This window comes from Aulostomus chinensis, chromosome 3, assembly GCF_037954235.1.
Source record: "Aulostomus chinensis isolate RoL2024-O1b breed Wild chromosome 3, RoL_Achi_v1.0, whole genome shotgun sequence".
Taxonomy (NCBI): Eukaryota; Metazoa; Chordata; class Actinopteri; order Syngnathiformes; family Aulostomidae; genus Aulostomus; species Aulostomus chinensis.
Window position 1 is genome coordinate 18925473 of NC_141322.1, and position 19400 is coordinate 18944872.

General features: G+C 42.8%; 3 protein-coding genes across 3 annotated transcripts; 1 reads left to right on the top strand and 2 right to left on the bottom strand.

Annotated features, from left to right (window-relative positions):
- Positions 1–181: 181 nt before the first annotated feature.
- Positions 182–9782, bottom strand: usp49 (ubiquitin specific peptidase 49). Its single transcript, XM_086199301.1, has 7 exons — positions 9484–9782; positions 6633–6755; positions 5006–6459; positions 2773–2980; positions 2180–2288; positions 1867–2072; positions 182–1779 (listed from the first exon to the last, which is right to left on the bottom strand). Exons 3-7 carry the CDS (start codon positions 6392–6394, stop codon positions 1676–1678), a joined length of 2016 nt encoding a protein of 671 aa, XP_086055427.1. The 5' UTR covers positions 6395–6459; positions 6633–6755; positions 9484–9782; the 3' UTR covers positions 182–1675.
- Positions 9783–10816: 1034 nt separating this feature from the next.
- Positions 10817–13797, bottom strand: med20 (mediator complex subunit 20). The gene is made up of 4 exons (XM_086199306.1): positions 13603–13797; positions 13147–13292; positions 11826–12079; positions 10817–11746 (listed from the first exon to the last, which is right to left on the bottom strand). The coding sequence occupies exons 1-4, from the start codon at positions 13614–13616 to the stop codon at positions 11525–11527; spliced, it is 636 nt and encodes a 211-aa protein (XP_086055432.1). The 5' UTR covers positions 13617–13797; the 3' UTR covers positions 10817–11524.
- Positions 13693–19356, top strand: bysl (bystin-like). The gene is made up of 7 exons (XM_086199303.1): positions 13693–14243; positions 14899–15049; positions 15142–15280; positions 15873–16006; positions 16101–16261; positions 18502–18604; positions 18759–19356. The coding sequence occupies exons 1-7, from the start codon at positions 13982–13984 to the stop codon at positions 19111–19113; spliced, it is 1305 nt and encodes a 434-aa protein (XP_086055429.1). The 5' UTR covers positions 13693–13981; the 3' UTR covers positions 19114–19356.
- The last annotated feature ends 44 nt before the right edge of the window (positions 19357–19400 follow it).

The following is a 19400-nucleotide window of genomic DNA, read 5'->3' on the forward strand; positions in this document are numbered from 1 at the left end:
CTTTTTTACATAAATGTTAGGTAGACTGAGGAGGAACGTCACAGTCTTGAGACGTCCTCCATCTGTGACGGAGCCAGAACGTCATTTAGGATTAAAACATGTCTCAACGTGCTCAGAATAATAATGACCCTCTAGTTTAAAATGAATATGAAGCCTGAAAACATTTCAGATTTGTTTTGTGTTTTTAATAATTACTGTCAGGCAAACCCATATGACCAATACATTTATGACAGGTATTCTTACAGTACAAGACAGAACTCAAGGGGATCTGAGCCAGTGGCATGGCCACAGCCCGCCTCTAAAAAGTAAGACATTCATCGTCATTAGATTGTTCCAACTTTTACATAGAGTTCACAAACATATTTTGCATTTGACTTGTATCAAACAAAACTGTTTTTGTTTCTTGATTGACTAACAAATTCTAGAGACCTTGATAGAAACAGCAGAGTAGAAAAAAAACATTGTATAACAAGCAGAATAATTCCTGATTTTATCTCAATTTCCTGTCAAGATGCAAAATGTACAATATATTGCTTTCAGGTGCTAAACTCAAGATAGGTAACCCCACGACTCCCAAAAACACATTCGTCAGTTTTGCAGTCTGCCCCTTGACTGGTTTTGATCTCAGGTGCAGTGTCTCCGACCCGGGGTCAGACTAGTCCAACCGTTCCACCACAGGGGGAGCTGCCGTTTAAAGACATTACAGGAGCTAAAAGATGAACAATCACAATGGTAGGACCAACAGGACATTAGCCCCTCCTCAAAAGTGCAGCTTCCATCGCTCGCCATCGGTCAAGTATCTGAAACCTTTGCTTCTTCTTCTTTTGTTTTTTTCATGGAAGTGACATGCACACACGGACGCACACACGCGCGCGCACACACACACGCGCGCGCACACACATACACACACACACTAGAAAACAAGCTAAATCAAAACTGATAAAAAAACCTATTCTTGTTAACTGAGGGCAAAGCCGGGCCTCCAGCCTACAGCACAGTATCCAGTCACAGCAGTACAGTTGAGGAGAGGACATGATGAAGTACAAATGACACAGGGATGAGTTTTAAAAAGTTTTCCATAACTGACATTTCACAAGAATGAGAAAAAGCTGAGCAGGAGGCAACACAGAGTCTGGACGAGTATCCGCTTCCAGATACTGAGAGATGGACCTGGTAATGTTTAGTGCAGTATACCATCAAACGAACACATGCGTGACAACACTGTGATCGTCTCAAACCTCCAGAGTCCATGTTGCCTTCCATGTAAAATGCTGTCTCGGGACAGTGCGCCTGGCTGATTCCAGACTCAACACAAATGAGCCTGATGCTTTTAAAAACATGGACACACAACTTGGTGTTCAGCAGGACAGAGTCGGACCTGCTCCCACAGTCTTTAGGCCGTAAAACCAATACTATGGTCCTGCAGGGTGGAAAACCTGCAGCTTCATTTATGAAAAGGTTTGAAATTATTCATTTTTTTAAACCCAAATTTAAAATGTTTTTTCAAATTCATCCTGGATTCTTTCACCATTTTCGTATCGTCATTATTATATCTTGGTTTTGTCTTATTTAGTCAAACATTTTCAAGCGGTTGAATAATGACATCTGAGGACAACGTTTTCATAAATGCAGCCCTAAGTTGCCGAGTACAGGTCGACATCACAGCGAGAGGTACCTAGGCAGACCTCTGGGTATAGAAGAGAATATAGGCCTGAGTGTTGCACACTTCCTCCACACTGCAAACCTTCATCTCAGAGTCATTACAGTGAACCCAGAAACCTGAGGGAGAGGAGAGAGACAAATCCATGTTAAAGAAGAGTGCGCCGACTGAACCAGGCTGATCTGAGAGCGCGGCGACTTCCTCACCTCCTTCTGTATTGTAGCAGTATGCGGTGTAGTGCCCTGAGCCGAAGCCTTTCCCATGATGCATCACGACAGCGGACAGATCGTAGGTGTAGCCTCCTCTGTGGACAGAGTGACCTGAGCCTGTGCAGCAGTATGGTTTGATGTTCAGAACCTGGTCAAAGGCCACATGGACGCCAATTTTCTCCCTATGGTTCCTCCCCGACCACCTAGTTCATCAACGGAAGAACAAACAATGCTGTGGTTCAACAATGCTGGATGGCTCTAATTGTATTTAATTGGTACTTCAATACATCAGAAAACTAGAGCGGCTTGCCTGAAGCGTTTGAGGTGCAGCCGTAGAACCTGAGGTAAACGGTAAATCAGAAGCTGCTTACACGCCTCTGAAAGAACTAAAGGCTTGTGGGATGTTTTCCGTCTTCTCTCTGGCAAACAACAAAACATTTAAATGCAGAAATATTTATCGCACTCATTAAAAAGAATATTGCTGAGCCACAGAATCTACATTTTCTCTCCACATATCTGGTTTTGCAAACAAAAACATTCTTTTTTTCGTTTGTAAAAAGCTGCCGGTCAACTTTCCATGTTGGTGTCTGAGTTAGGTAGGAGGTTAAGGCTCCTCACTTCACAACAAGTCATTTTGTCACATGTTGGCAGACTTCTTAAAAACTGCAAATGAATTTAAAGAATCAATGCTCACACAAGGTGTGTTCTGACACAAGCAACTTTTATGACTTAAATCACGATGATTTCAACAGCAATTCTAAGAACACTGGAATTAAGACATCCGTCTATAAATCCCTCCCAAATATTCAATCCCAACAGCACAAGACAAATGTGAAACGGACAACAAATAAAGTCAAGATGTGTTTTTCAACAGCGGCGGTGGTGTGGTGTTGATTTTCTTACTGTTGCAGTGGTTGCAGGCATAGATGCTGCCTTCAAGAGCCTCCATCTCCGTAAACTTGGACAGCATCTCAGTGAGGGTGCAGCTGCGCTGGTAAGCTGTAGAACCGGAGCCTTTGTCTATGCTGTGGTATCTCTCAGGAAACTCCAAAGACAAATCCCAGAAAGGCTCCACTGTGTTGGACTTGTGCTTACAGGACAGACACGTCACCTGGCACAACACACACACACACACACACACACACACACACACACAAATATTCACTTTTCAACAATCAAACAGCTGAGATATTGACCGATTTGAGGTGGTCAGGAAACATAGAACCAAGTATTGCATTTTGGAACTGATAGATCTCTACAGTCAATACATTTCTTGTTAATCATGTCATTTTTCAAGAGCCTTCTACACATTTTTCACAACTGCTTCACTTTGCTTTCATGCGGAGAACATTCTTGAACAACAGAAGTCGAGCGGAAGGAATCACGAAATCCACAGCTCGGTTTAGTGAACTGTTTTTAATAATTCAACACTCACAGTATTTGGACAGTCATTCTCAATGATGTCATGTAGTCGCGGGAAAAAATGAGAGAACATTGACATTGACATTGACATTAGGCACATCAAGCAGGATTATCTGAGTGACCACATTCACTTCATTTTTAATCTGGACTAGTGCATATATCTGCAATGTTTTCTACCACCGCGCGCGCTGCTACCGTTCTCACGCCCCTGGTTAGTGGTGGCGGGGGAGTTTGGCTCCAAATTAGCTAATTTAACCAGGTTGTTGAGTTGGATCCAGTTCAGACCAGCACAAACGAACTGCACCAGACTTCATGTGAGACCAGATCAAGACCACCCCTTCAACAAGGTTTAAGTCCTGCTAATTTAGGCCACGCGAACAAGTACTAGTTTTAACATTACAGTACACCAAGGAGGAAAGCGCGTATCAGATTTCAGTGCAAGAGGACTAAACAGGGCAGGGGTGGAGAGCCCTCTCCAAAAGGAAGCTGATTAATGTTGTTGTGGTCAGGTTTTATCAGCGGTCACACAATCTTATTCAGTCTATCATATCTAACTGAAAAAGTGGAATAAAACAATTACTTTCTCGTGATGTGACCTCAATGTTATCAATTATTCCACACAACTACTGCCTGGCTTTCTTATACGAACTATTTAATAATAAAAGCAGGGATGTCTGTGCTATACACACCCTCACAAAAAAAGAAAAGAACCTTTGTAAACCTAAAACTTTTAACACTTGTTGATGACTTCCCACGATAGCCCCTTTCACACTGCACCAAAAACGCAGGTGAACACGGGTGTTTGGGCACTCTGAAAGGGTTGCCTCGGCATTTTGACCCACGTCCACCGACTCTCCAAGCGACCCGGGTGTTTAGCGGCTCACCTGCAGTGTGAAAAAGGCACCCTGCCTTGTCTCAGGTTCCTGTCTCATTCTGATTTTGTCACTGTGCTGCCTGTCAGGCGGTCATTGTGGAAGCTCCAGAAAAAAAAATAAATAAAATTGGGCTGGGCTGGGCTGCGAGAGCTGCTCACTCATTTCTCAATCAAGTTTTGGCCTCTGCCATAAGATCAGTCTTCCTGTTGATGTCCCCGTACTCTATTTCACTCCTTTTTTTTCCAAAAAATTTGCATGTGTATGATCTTACGTGAATTAATCTACATCATGCTTGGGAACTCCCACCAACCGGGGAACCCTAACGTGCACTGCGCAAGCACGACTGTGTTTGTAAACAACTTGTATCGCGATCTTGCACATCTTTTTAGCGATCATGGCAGCGCACTGGCAAGATCATGAAGTCTGCGAGCTGCTCATCATCTGCGGTGAAGAGGAGATCCGGCGATCTGACATTTTCCAATCTGCGCCAAGTTTGTATGCTTTGCTAAAGAGACAAAATTGCAATGCACGCAACAACAACGCCAACGTTCGACTTGACGACGTCCATGCAGTTGTTTGTTTACCTCTCAGTGTCCTGACGCTGTTTTATGTGTAATGATGACGTTGTCAGCGCGATGATGTACCAGAGAGAAAAACACAGGCACGAAGCCCTCACAGCGGGAGCTCAGACCCGCGTCTGCCGGAAGCTTGAATGCGCCTTAATTCCAAGCAACCACGGGTGCAAAAACCCACTTTGACGCATGTTTCAGTGTGAAAAGGGTATAAGTGAATGCTTCCTATGTAGCCCAGTAAACGCCTGGACATGTTGACAAGCTCACCTGGCTGAGTAGCTGCCCATGAAAGATGGTGTTGAGAACCTTTAGCACTTGCTTGGAGAGTTTCCTCTTTGTGATGGGGATAACTATCCTGCGTTTGGATCCTTCCGTGTCCAGCTCTTGCTGAACCTTGTCCAGCAGCTCACAGAGGAACTCCTGGGCGTCCTGCTGGTCATATCCACGGAAAGCTGGGATGAGGTTCCACACGGAGTGCAGCATGGCGAACGGAGATACCAGTGACCACCGGCCTGACCACATGACCCTGAAAAGTGTATGCAATTCATGGCACAGAGACATCTGCTGGCGGGCGGAGCAGCGAGGCTCCTTGGGCTGGACCAACTCAGCAGCCTGCAGGGGAGGCGGGGCACCTTCTTTTTTGCCCATCGGCAAATTCCAACTACCCGACTTCCCCATGCGTCCAAGAGGGCATCCTGACAGTGCTGTGTTACCACTGTTGACCAAACCTCCAGCTACCCCCTTCACTCCTTGGGAGTGATTGGTCTTGGCCAGCAGCTCCTCAGTCTCACACAGGTCCAAAGTGAGAAAACACTCCCTGAATTTCTGCAGGTGGCTCAGCACTTGCAATATTGAGTTCATGTAGCATGTGTTCCCCAAGTTGCGCAGACCAGTGACACCTGGAGCGAGTCTCTGGCGAGTTACCGCATGAGTTGAGTAGTATCGCCTCAGTTTGGCAGCTCTGCCATTCTGAGGGGGTCTTCGGGACAGGGGTAGAAGGGAAGGCTTCTTTGAAGGAGGAGGTAGGCGTTCTGGAGGGTCGCGAAATTTGCGAGGAATGAGTGTGATGGTTGAACGTGGCGCCTGAGTAAGAAGCCTAGCGCTCTTTCTGGGAGGAACGTTGCCAAGCTCTTCCATGAGTCTCCTTTTTACCTCTTTCTTTTGTCTTCTAGCTTCCTCAAGTTTCTCTTTGCGCTGATTCTGCAGCTCCTGATGTCTGCTCATCCACCTCTGGAGCATCTTCCCGAGGAGAGCTTTCCTTCTGTGACGCAGGGCCACCTGCATGGCAGGCTGTGGCACCCCCTCGCCAACCCACGTGGAGGAGCGTAGTGAGCGTCTGCCTGGGCTGCGAACAGTAGAGAGCGCCCCTCTGAGGAGTTTAAGGTCTCCTTCTGCGTTATCATTGAGTACATAGTCTCCACAGGCAAAGCAGAAGACATCTAGCTCACGCACCTCCATGGCCAGGGGGTGCTGCGACTCCTTGAAGTGTTTGAGCGAGTGCTCCTCCATGAAACGTCCACACGCCACATGGGAGCACTTGAGGCAGGCCCACACTGAATCTGTGGTGCTGCAGTCCACACAGTGCCATTTTTGTGGATTGAGGATGGAATGGTCCTGGCCCAGACGAAGGCGTCCCACGTGTTTACAGCGATCCATCTCTCCAGATACACATGTGGCCTCAGTGATAGGACACACGTCCTGTAACCAAGCAGCGACTCATTCTGGAGATTAGAATCACAGGGAAAACTCAATTAGATGAAAATACAACCATAGATTCCAACGAAGTGAAAACACAAAACATTTGGAAAATGCGATTCTGTTTGTCTTGACTATTCAAATTCATACATATGTTGTCCTGAGCAGAAGGTAGTGGAATATCGAAAGCTTTGCTTACTGTAACAGGAGTTGTCTTGATCAGGTTTCAGGCGATACATTTCTAAGTTCTCAGAGAACTCAAGAGCAATGTTCAACTGGATCTTCCATGTCCACGGTCACCAGCAGCACTCACAGCAACGGTCTAGCAAACAGAAGCCAGGTTGAGTTCATAGTGCTCCCACAGAGCTCTGCAGATTTCCAACCAGAGCTTGCTCTCAAAAATATGATACCATTGTTAACTGCACTTCACTTGAACGCTTGAGCTTCGTCGTGCAGAATGAGTTTCACAGAGTTTCAGACGTGTGCTTAGCTTGTGCCCATTCACAGTCAGACTGTTAGTGGGGAGGATTGGTTGGATGTCATTGTTTTATCCAAGCTGAAGCTATCACAGAAACAGAGCGAGCGGTTTCATTCGTCAGCTGAACATATCGTTCTAACTTACAGATCTAAGTAATATAAATGCCTATACTTGGCTTTGATTGGAGAGGTTTGTAGTGAACACCCTCTGAGCCTGTTAATCAACATCAGTGACTTCATTACAAAACAGTTCATGGTTTCTTTTTCATGGACTTGAACCCTCCATCTCCATCCTCCATGTGACCACTCACCAATTTTTTTTTTCTACTTAACATTTTGGACCTGATTTGGATTATGACACTGTTAAAAGAAAGAAGATGCTGCAATTTATTTTCTGTGTCAACCACTGACACACATTACTTTTGAAAAGAAATGTAAAGACATGTCTCTTTAATAATTGTAAAATATATACATTGAAACATGATAAATATTCACTTTACTTTTATGTACAACACCACCATGGCTGGTCCAAATGCTGGATGAGTGAGGAGGAGGGTTGGGTGTGAGGTTAGCACCCTTCCCGGTAAAAAACACGCAACTGCTACAGAAACACAGACAAGGCAGCAGCAAGGAGGTCGGTGGTGGACGGCTCATACCAGAGCAGAGCAGTCGGACATCAGTAACTCACTGTTGTGCTGATGTTACAGTGCTTAGAGAGGTAGCGTCAGCATTCTCACTGACGACAATAACAAGTGTGAGGTGTGTGCTCGGTGGTTTCACTTTTGAAAATAAATTTAATTGAATATAGATTATGGATATTCTGATGAGGGAGAGGGAACAGATGTAATGTAAAACACAAGGTGATTGACCACCGTAAAGAGAAAAACTAAATCAGACCCAAAAAGCTGAATAATTCTATAAGCTTTGAAAACAGCTAGATGGGATTTTTGACATGATTAACTGTAAAAACAAACAAACAAACAGTGTTTAAAATGTAAAAAAAAAAAGACATTGTGAGAGTATGCAAAAGTACGCTTTTAACTACCAGGACAAACAGTATATGTGGTATTTGTTGTTTTTCCAGGCTTTGTTCAAATTCCATATTTGTCCATGATTACATTAACAGGAAAAAATAATACAAACTGAGCCAGAATATAACGAAATAAACTAAAAACTCAGTCGGGATTTAAGTGTGTACCATGGCTCTAGATTTAACGAGCCATTCGATTTACAACACAAAATAACTGAATGAAACTACAGACGAAATCAGAGAAAATACTGGAAAACTACAAATTACAAAAGAAAACCAAAATATCTGCTGAGGTACTGTGTCTGACTTAACATACACATTGAGCACAGCAGCACACAGCTGTAATAACAGTGTGGAAAACCACTTGAAGCAAATCAAACGGTGAACTTATTCACCTCCTGACGTTTTGCTCTCTAGGTTTCATGTCTGACACTATGGACCCCTGCAGCTCAGTGGGATGTCTTTAATGTCATAATGAGCTATGTGATTAGACATGTAGTGTGGTTCTATAGATGCTGGAACAAATAACTACTTGGTATTGATTCATGCACTGATTACAAATCCACTGAAATACAATGAAGGTGTTACGTTGCACTGGAAAACAAGTATCATTTCGAGCTATATTACAGTGTAATAATGAGTGTTAACAGGCATGTGCTACGGAAACACTCCTTCTGATCATTTCCATGAAGACAATATTGGAAGACTTTCGTCAAAATTAAAAGCAGTGATGCTGGCATGAAGGAGAACGTCCATTTAAACGATGCGGTTGGAGTGATTTCATGTAATTGTCTACCTTCAACAAAGGCATTTATGCCTTTAATCTCTGATCACATCAATGCCCCCTACTTTAAAAACAACAACAACTTTCCAACTGGTTTACTGCTGCAGACTCGAACCGTGCTATGTTGTGCTATCGCTGGTGCGTGTTAACGGTGTATTTAACTACCGCCACGCATCTTGAAGCCGATATTCGCCAACCTTATTTAATAATCCCCGACTGTTTCTGTCCGGGTTTTTAAAGCTTGTTGTCGCGCTCATGCTGTCTGGCTCTTAACGCCATGCTAAGCTACCTCACCATCACCATGTTCAGTCAGAACAAAGAACAGTCAGAGAGCCACTCTCCAGGAACATCCAGCAACTTTGTTGCTCCGAGGCAGCCCAGCGAGCAATAAGTTAGCTAACGCCGCTAACCGCTAGCTACAGCGGCTCTACACGGGGCTAGCAATGCCTTGTCCTTTGCACCGAAAAAGGTACTTTGTTAATCACACATGTCAGATGTGTTATTAGCAGGCAACAGTGGTCAGTGTTAGCTACACGGCTAACGCGTTTGCTGAGGACAATCGAAGTTAACCTAACGGTTGTTGTTGGTGGCCAACATCAACTACCGCTTAGCGCGCTAACGAATTGCGCCGTAAAGCGTTTAAAAACTCCACGGTGACATTCATCAGTGAGAGCCGGTTAATGGAGGGTACGTAAACGCCGGGCCTTATTTTGGTTCGTTACTACATTTGTAACATCTGATAAAGCTGGGTAACGTTACCATTGCCAGAATCCATCCATCCGGTACACTAAAGGCTGCTTGTTGTCCTCACTCAGATTGAACAACCCAACTCTCGATGCGAGCCCAGACCCTGCTGCTCTCATTGGACCGAGGCTGAGCGGCAGCCGGCCTCTCATTGGTGGAAAGACGGAACAACAGGCAGCAGGATGGACCGTCCGTCTGTCCACCCACCGAGGCCACATGGAACAATAACCGAAGCTTGACTGAGAACCGGGGCAAAGAGGACAACCGCCCCTGACCTCAATGTCCCCGCAGCCCCATGTTCACCATGTGTCAGCCGGTTTAATCTGATAAAATGCTTTTGAGGATGTGCACCATTTAGCGCGCGACTAGCCTAATTCTAATCTCGAGGCTCTGTCATGTGGAAAAGCCTTGTGTAAAAGGATTGTTATTCAAGTAGAACATTGGGAGAACTAGTGCCAAGTATTAATCCAGCTGGTTGGAAGCTTATAAAGTGTGTCTGGTAAGTTTTCACTGTCGCCTTGCCTTCACTTAATGTGTAACATTTTAAGATGATTAAATGAGCCATTGTAATCTTCCACACTGGCACTAGAGACTAGAAAACATAAAATAAAAAACGGAATATTTAGTGATTTGCCAGCTTTGACCTCTGTAGATCCTCTCAGGCTCAGTCAAATGTGTAAACGTTGATAATTTGACATGGAAAACATCAATGACAAGTAGAAAAAACAGAAGTGCCACTTTAATTACTATCAGCAAAATAAACTTGCAGTGTCAGTCTAAGAGTGTTATCCAAATAAAACATTTCTGTATTTCATCCGTCATATTTCTACATTCATAAAGTGGACCTGTGTTTTCAAATATTTTAGCTGATCAGACCTCCTTATAAACTAAGATTAAAAAAAAAATCATTAACTTTATCATCACCCTTCCTCACCTTTTTGGAAAAAAATAATGAAATTGCATTCTTTAAAATGTCTGTATACAGTTGAAAAATAAGCCATACATTTTAAAATAAAAATGAAATGTGATTAAAAAAATAACCTGCATGCATTTAACTATAATAGACTCATCATTATGTGATAATTGTGTATTTACAACCTAAATCAGAGTGAAGCAAAAGAGGTTTTTCCTAAACTGGAACACATCAGAATGTGCAGGGATTTGTAGGACAAATATCCTAACCTTTTCCAAAATTTCCTGGCTTCATTTCATATTTCACAAAAATTATTCCAGGCCTGAAAACAATTATTTTCCATTTCTGGGATTTTTTTAGTTGAAAAGTAACAATAACAGTCAGAAAGTCTCACTTTATGAGCCAAATTCTAGCAGTAATGGATGCAAGCATGAAGTGGCTTGGGTTATTTATTTATAAACTAAATACACACAAACTCGCTAATTCACAAGAGATCTCATGGAAAAATGGGGTTTCCATTTTCCAAACCAATCAGGAATATTTTCTAAACCACAGAAACATCTGTGAACGCATAAAAATAGACAGATGTCAAACTTTACTAGCATATAATGCTACCAAATGCATCTAAAATTAATGAAAAGGTTTGTGGACACGAAAAATAAAGATGTGTTAAAGTAAATAAGCACAATGAAGCAAATTTCAAAGACGTCCAATTTTTTTTAATCTAGACCTGGGAATTCCTTTTCTGCAGAGTTTTCTTGAAGATATTAACACTGAAGTCTAACTGTAAAAAGAAGTAATAACTGTAACCAACATTCAGCTTAATGTGCGCCAGGTTTACATCCTTGACCAAAGATAACAGTGACACAAAAAGGACATCTGAAGGGGGAGAGTTCTTATAAAAAAAGATCACATCAAAAAATGTGAGCACCACAAAGATTCTGTCCTCTCTTCTCCACTTGGACACTTTAATCCAAAATGATATGTCATTAAATTGCAGGGTTTCATGTAAGGTCAAAGCTCCGGAGAAAAAGTAAAAGGCCCCAAGCTTTCAAAAAGGCCTTGCTGATCCATAGGACCACAATGAAAGCAACAATGGTGCAGACATAAAAAAATATGGATCTATCTGTTCCCCCTGACGGCTCAACGAACAGTACTTCCAGGGATTTGCAGTTTCCGAAGTTTGTTGAACAACTCCAGATACTGAGTCATGGTGTCAACACAGTCTGCTGGAGCAAAAAGCCCTTCAGGCTTGGCGGCAAACACAGATGGCAGTTCCGGGACACTGGGGCCGAGAAACGATTGCAGGAACTCCTTCATGAGATTCCAGCAGTCGCCTGGAACCACACAGGGACAGTACTCCACCTGAGGAAAACACCAACATGGTGGCTAAGTGGTTAGACGTCTCCCTTGTCACTAGTGGGGTCTAGCTACGTGTACGTACCTCTACAGATATCCCTCTTGCACTGGAGTTCATTGTCACAGTGCCAACTTTTATCAAGAAGTCACAGTAGCGGTATCTTGAACCACGGCACTCCACTTTGTGCCCCTTTGCATTCTGGAAGTGGCTTTTTAGCTTCACCATGAGGACATCGAAGTTCGCATCAGCGACGAGGCAAGGTCCGCCCTCGAACAGAGCCAGGCAGCTCAGAGGAGTCTCAGAGTTGTGCATCACGTACAAGAGCTTGGAGGGCTGACCTGTGACGGACAGGTGAGACTGTCAGTCAATGTGTCACTAGTCATATGGCTCTGATCCTCACAGTACGGCTGGTCAATCCTGCTGGTTCTCGTGACAACTCTGTTACTGGTTCTGTTCATGATCGCCTTCATACCTGCAGGTGTTAGGAGTGAGTGCTGTCGTGTGTGTTTGTGTTTGGAGGGTTTTTAGACTCCTTCAGACTTGTTTGCACTTCATCATTTTTAATACTATTTACATGTGCAAATGGGTTATTCCAAAATCAACAAAAGTACTGTTGCTAAAACAATTCCATATATTAATCAGTTGATTTTGTTTTCTTCTAATTATCAAAAAATGATCTCGGATAGACTCAAAATACGCCTAGTACGATCTCACATACATTTAGAAAACATACATTTGCTTGTTTTGTTGTCAAATTTACTCAAAAATTTTGAATTTACAATGAAAAATAGACGTTGCAACAGATAAGAGCGGACGTTTTTCAAAACGAACTCAGCTATTATTGGTGTGCGGCAGAGACGGTCAAAATAGTGAAGTTCATATTCATAAAGCTGCATTCGTTAACTCAAGCCCATGTTTTTAGTTGTTTCAAAAATGAAAATCCGATGGTATTTTGCATCTCTTGGTTTTGTAACAAATATGAAAGGTATGTTGTTAGCCAATATTCACTCAGAGTTGTTTCCCATAGAATTGAGAGTGACTTGAGTAAAGATTTACTTGTTGCAAGGAGTTGTATCATGGAGGATGTACAGATATATCGGCCTTGATGACTAACTGCAAGCATAGCGGCAAATAAGACTCATTCACAGATAGTGAAGTGTTTACCTGTTGATGTGAAAGGTTAAATTAGCGTTTGTTTCATAAATGTGTTAAGATGAGTTCATTTTTCCTTATTAAAGATGGTGTAATAAAGGGTTTAAATACTTTAAAATAGTAGATGTATTTTCAATCAAGATTTATTTTTCTGTTTCCCCGATAAAAGGAGGAACAAATGGCAATAAAAACAACATGAACAAAAAAAAACAACAACAAACAAACAAGTAAAAAGTGCAGAAGTCACTGTTACCGCTGACGTTTCCGGTGGCATGGTAGGTCTCGCAGTCAACGCAGAAGCTGCCCTGCTTCACAGCCCCCAGCTGCTCCAGCTTCTTGTGCAGGATGTCAACTGTCTGCTGGACGCTCTTCCCCTCCGCCACGGGCACCTGGCACACACTACCGGACAGGTCATGTTAACCAAATAAAGAAATTAATTAGTGCTGCTAATGTGTTGCTCTGCCGAGCAAACATAATAGGGCGCCCTAATAAATAAAATAAAGTAATAATATTAAAACGTCAGGAAGATGTAACCGCAAAATAACAATACGCTTATTCCAGCTTCGTGTAAATGCAGCGAGTCGATACCAGTTAACAAAGAAAACACATCACGGCAGCTGAGAACGTCTCGACACAGAAACAGCATTATGTTATATTTTCCTTTGAATCATCTGAAATTATAGCTGAAGCCAAAAATTAATAATCTCACCAAGTAACTCCCATTGATATTTTCCTCCGGTTGCTGTCTTGGTGCTCGATGAATACTTCCGGGTCAACAATTCATTTTCCGGTAATGTTAGAATACGTGTTAATTAATACAGTATCACAGAATTAGAGACCTTGGTAAATAATAAGGGTAATTATTGATATATCGTCGACATTAGCATTTCAACGTCAACGCAGTCGCTTTAAGAAAAGATTGTTCTTGTTAAATTGAATTTGGACGAGGAGTGTGACGTCACTTCCGTGGACTGGAACACCGCACGTGTCGAGTAAATGGGTGTTTGTGTTTTGACAAACTAGACCTCGGCTTACACATGACAGCAAATATTTAAAAGTTTCACTCATAGTTTCACCGAACCGCAGCGATGCCTAAAGTGAGAAAATCCAAAGGAGGAGGAGAGAGGAGCGGGGGAACGGGGACGCTGGTCGACCAGATCTTGGAGGGGGACACAGTCCGAGCCCGAGGCCGAGTGAAGAGCAGAGACACCCGGGTAGAAAACGAAGATAAATACGTAGACGAACGTTTGTCACGGAAGATCTTACAACAGGCCCGGATCCAACAAGAGGAGCTCCAGACAGAGTATGGCCTGGCACCGGAGAAGAAGAAAACACCGGTCACTGTTCTCGGTAAGACCAGAAAATGAAAACCTTTCGTTGTAGTTTACAGTAAAGACGTTAAAATGAGAGGATTGTGAACGGAGTCTGGTGTTACATGGCTAGTTCAGGGGTTTCAGTGCTCGTCCTGGAGCACACATATCCCCAGCCAAAAATCCAGATGTCAACATGTCATACTTTCTTTATAAAGTCAGTTTTAGTATATGTTTCTAATAGTTGTACTCCACTAAAGCCTCATTCCACAGCCATTCCAGATTTTTTTTTTTAACCAGGTTTACTTTTCTTCTCTTAGAATTTCAGGGATGTGCAGAAAACAAGCGTGTCACTGACGTAATGAAGGCGTGTGAACAGCAGGAGGCATGTACGGGCCCTGGCTCTTGCGTTTTAGTACTGCATTTCTGAGTGATTTATTTAGCACAAACAACTTGACAAGCTTCTCATTATTTATGGCACCTGGAACGTCAAACACTTCCAGGCTGTGCCATAATTTTGATAGCGCAAATGTATTCAAATTCTCATTGTGACACATCAGATGGATCTCAGCCTCATGACCAGCCAGGAAAACAAACCCGTCCAGTGCTCACATGGTACCGGTGAAGGAAATTCGGTTTTCTGACAATAAAGTAGAGTATAGTGTGACTCTCTTGGTCTCTAAATGTTTTTTCAGGAGCTGCTGCTGAGGATGCAGATTCTGACGAGGAGTGGCCCGCGCTGGGAGAAGCTGGAGCTGGAGATATTGAATGTGACGCCGAAGTCGCCATCGACCCCGACGACGAGAAGGCCATTGAGATGTTCATGAACAAGAATCCTCCAGTGAGGCAAGAAACAGCACCATCCTGATTTTATCCTCTTTCGGCACACAGAAGTTTTAAATTTTAATGACTGTTTTTCCTCTTTGCGGTTGTTGTAGACGAACTTTAGCTGACATCATCATGGAGAAGATAACGGAGAAGCAGACTGAGGTGGGAACAGTGATGTCTGAGGTGTCCGGGCTTCCAATGGCACAACTGGACCCGAGGGTAACAGAAGTCTACAGAGGAGTCAATAAGGTGAGTTTCCTTAAAAGACTGGAACTCACACACACTTGCACAACAGACTGAAGAATTTCCTCAGCTTAAAGCTGTAAAATTGTCTGTTGAAAATCTATTTTTAATTATAGCACTTCTCACAATGTGTACTGGATCCTTAATAAAATGAAAAATGAATGAATGTTAAATCTGTTGTGCATCTTTGTTTTTAGCGAATAAATGTTAGGTCTTAAAGCTACAGTACAGCATATTTTCCTATCAGTGAAGTTTGGCAGCAAACCGCAATCCTTTCTCATGATAGCGTTGATTTGTTAAAGAAGAAACGTGAGGTCACTGAGGTCAAGCTCCTGCATGTACAAGTTGAGGGTCACTTCAGTATGGTTTGAAGGAAATGAGGAGCAGGCCATTATGAGGAGGAGGAAACCCTCTGAAGTACACAGAAGTGTACGATGATGTTGAACTTAATAGAGGTTCCGAGAGGACACACAAAGTCCTCAGAGTCTACAATCTAGAACACAACTGGTCCTGTAAGTTAGACCAGAAGACTGACATGAACCTAAACTGATGTGTTCAGGTCAAATTGTCTGTCTTTTCTTCATCTTTTTGCTTGTAGGTTCTGTCAAAATATCGCAGTGGTAAATTGCCAAAGGCTTTCAAAATCATACCGGCACTTTCAAACTGGGAGCAGGTTCTCTACCTGACGGAGCCTGAGACCTGGACGGCTGCCGCCATGTACCAAGCAACAAGGTGAGCCCCTTGGTGGATTTGTTGTGATTGTGACAAAGATACTGTGGGTATTTTTATTGTATAAATACATATTTAATCACGCTTTTTGTTTTAGAATCTTCTCATCTAATCTGAAGGAGCGTATGGCCCAGCGATTTTACAACTTGGTGCTGCTGCCCAGGGTACGAGATGATATCACAGAGTACAAGAGACTCAACTTTCATCTCTACAGTGCTCTGAAAAAAGCCTTGTTCAAACCAGGTGCCTGGTTCAAAGGTAAGATGAGTAGAGTTCTCTGCTAGTTCTCATGTCCACGTGTCCACGACAGTTTAGCCTAGCTTGGTTTTAGGGAGGAACGGTCCTGCTCTGTCCCCAGTGTCAGTGTCAGCCTCTGGTTCTTGTTAGATATTTGTTAGAGGCTCTTTTTTGGTGTATTAGCAACTCTTTCACATAGCTGGGTGTCACGTGATCGCTTGTTGAACACTACTTCACGTGTTTATATTTCAGTACTTGCTCTTTAGTTCCGAGCGAGGAAACAGACGACTTTGTCAGCAGCAAGAAGAAAGTTTTCCAATTGGACTGAAACAGAGGATTTATTTAGCCCAGTAACAAAGCATTCTGGGGCGCCTTATGTTTCTCGGGGGAGTTATAAACTTAAAAATGCTACTTTAAGTAAGTAAATCTTTAAATTCTGGAAACGCAGTGATTGCCCTGCAGTTTAATCAGGCCTGTAGTCAGCTTTCATAGCTGCAGATTTTGTTGTCGCCAGTAATTAATGAGGAAATGTTTTCCTTGTAATCCCGTCATCCTGGTTGCTTTGCCCAAAACACTCCATGACCCACATTAGTGGAAACCACCAGTGTGGGACCACCACCACTAGATGGCAGTGTTGCTCACCGAAACAGTTTGCTATGTACTGCTGTTCATCCTCAAATAACGGTGTTAATTCTATTAACTGTAATAAAAAAAAATAAAAAAAATGAGAATGAAACTGATGGTTATTGTTGATATGATGGATCACATAATAAACCCCCTGAAGAGAAATATATTATCTCATTGCATTTACTGTTTGTGTGCAAGTGAACAGTTGACAGAAACAAGTAGCCTCAGCATACAGAAAATGGGGACAGAAATACAGATAAAACCAATAGGGGAAGAAAAACAGCAGCAACAAAAAAATCAAAAACAGAACCAAACTCTGCATAATTTATTCCAATTACAGGTCTGAAATAGGAAGTACAGGGTGATGTAATAGCAGGATCTGTACTCATGAAGAGGAAGCGCACACACCCTGAAGTGTTGACACACTTATATAAGTAGTCGCATCACAAGAGATTGAAATGTAACTGTGACAGTTTTCTCATTAATTCATTTGAATTTTTACATTATTATTTTTCTTTTTAATTTTTTTTTTTTTTCTGGACTATTAAACACTAGACCCGCTCTCTTGTCCTCCCTTCATCGGTTATAATTTAGAAATGGGTTATGAGTTGGTGATGTGGCGGTGCACGTTCTGATCCATATTCCGTCCCATAGCTCGCACTGCAACACGAACCCGCCGTAACGAAACACGAGACACGTCGCCAATCCGCATGTGCAGGACAGATTAAAGTCTTTGGGATACATTTGAATTTCAATGCTTTTGTACGTGTTTTTGCCCTGTTTAATAACGAGCGCTTTGCAGTTTGCCACAGCCTCACGACGCACCTTGAACGTAAAGCCGACTATAATGATATTATTAAAGAAAATAGGCTCTGGTTTTGGAATCAGTATTAGTAAGTGAGTATTAGATGGGAACTGAACAAATGTGATCCCTACGTAAGAACAGCTACAAGCAAGAACCGTTCTGCTTATGTAATCATAAGAAAAGAAAGTTATAATAAAATGTTTTCACCAAATATAAATAACCATAACAAGTAACGAAATTATACCTCGGAGCGCCTCCCCCTGTAACTCTGTTTGTTCTGCAATATTTATTTTGGCCAACCATAGCGTGTAATTTAGTGCCGAAAGTTGAAATATATCCTGGTTAATGCAATAATTAGAACTGTTGACACATTTATTGTTGAATATCAGTAAACGTATACTTGACTTGTACCGTAATTACCATAAGTAGTACCTCTTTCTCTACTAACACAATTGGGTTAAAGGCCCATTCGTGAGAACCAGTGTGCTCTGTTGCTCAGGAGGAACTTTGTCACACAAAATAACAATATAAGTTACATAAATGCCAGGCTATAAAATCGAAGTGTCACTCAGACAACATAACTTGTTTGTTTTGCCTTGACAACTATTATCTCTGAACAGATGGGGCGCGACAGAGTGTTTATGGCTGGGAAAAAAGTTATAATTTTCATGTAAATGGGTGCTTTTAAATTAAAACAAAAGTGCCAAAAGCAGACAAACGTGGATCTCTCATTCTCTCATGAACCAAAATCTGTCAGAGTGATCCATGGTGTCTGCATGGCTGATATCAAGTCCCCTATAGTAATAGTGTTCGTTTCTCTGCCGTGCAGGTATACTGATCCCCCTGTGTGAATCTGGTACCTGCACTCTCAGAGAGGCCATCATCATTGGAAGTATTCTAACCAAGTGCTCGATCCCAGTGCTCCACTCCAGGTGAGGCTTTGTTTTACGGAGATGCACCAGGTCACAATGAACATGTACCAGTAGTTCAGCCAGTTGTCCCTAGAATGTGTTATGTGGTTCAGGCAAGGTGAGGTAGGCTTTCACAGTTGCATAATGTGCATGCACTTTCTTTTTTCTCTCTCAGTGCTGCAATGCTTAAGTTGGCAGAGATGGAGTACAGCGGCGCCAACAGCATCTTCCTGCGTCTCTTGCTTGACAAGAAATACGCCCTGCCTTTCCGTGTCCTAGATGCCTTGGTGGCCCACTTCCTGTCTTTCCGCAATGAAAAACGTGTGCTTCCTGTGCTGTGGCATCAGAGTTTACTCACCCTGGCTCAGCGCTATAAGGCGGACCTGGCCTCTGAACAGAAAGCCGCCCTGCTGGAGCTGCTCAAGATACAGACGCACCCACAGATCTCAGCAGAGATTCGGAGAGAACTGCAAAATTCTGAGTCACGGGATGCTGAAGTTGGGCTCCCTGCTACTGTTGAAATGGACTGAATTCATTGAGGTCAGGCAGGTCACCCTGCGTCTCTGGAAGCTGTCTCAGTTGTGTCTCAGCAAACTTCTTGTTTCCTGCTTGGACTGGTTTGCAGTTTGAAAATTCACAAGTAGTTGGTTATGTGATGTTTTGGACCTCTGAGCTTTTCCCCTGCAATTTCAAGGCGGCAATTGCTTGGAAATACAAAGTCAAACTCTTGTTTGTATTTGATCATGAGCACATTTGGAAGCAACAACTTTGATTAAAAACAACCTGAGTCCTTAAAGCTGGTTAGGCATTGCTTGGT

Excerpts from the sequence above, each read along its gene's own strand:
- usp49 (XM_086199301.1), bottom strand. The coding sequence starts at position 6,394 with ATGGATCGCTGTAAACACGTGGGACGCCTTCGTCTGGGCCAGGACCAT. Across the intron at positions 2,073-2,179 it reads CTGCACCTCAAACGCTTCAG|GTGGTCGGGGAGGAACCATA; the intron begins GCAAGCCGCTCT and ends TTGATGAACTAG. Across the intron at positions 1,780-1,866 it reads CTGCTACAATACAGAAGGAG|GTTTCTGGGTTCACTGTAAT; the intron begins GTGAGGAAGTCG and ends CCTCTCCCTCAG.
- med20 (XM_086199306.1), bottom strand. Across the intron at positions 12,080-13,146 it reads TGCCACCGGAAACGTCAGCG|GTCAGCCCTCCAAGCTCTTG; the intron begins GTAACAGTGACT and ends TGTCCGTCACAG. Across the intron at positions 11,747-11,825 it reads CAAGAGGGATATCTGTAGAG|GTGGAGTACTGTCCCTGTGT; the intron begins GTACGTACACGT and ends TGTTTTCCTCAG.
- bysl (XM_086199303.1), top strand. The coding sequence starts at position 13,982 with ATGCCTAAAGTGAGAAAATCCAAAGGAGGAGGAGAGAGGAGCGGGGGA. Across the intron at positions 14,244-14,898 it reads AACACCGGTCACTGTTCTCG|GAGCTGCTGCTGAGGATGCA; the intron begins GTAAGACCAGAA and ends ATGTTTTTTCAG. Across the intron at positions 15,281-15,872 it reads TCTACAGAGGAGTCAATAAG|GTTCTGTCAAAATATCGCAG; the intron begins GTGAGTTTCCTT and ends TTTTGCTTGTAG.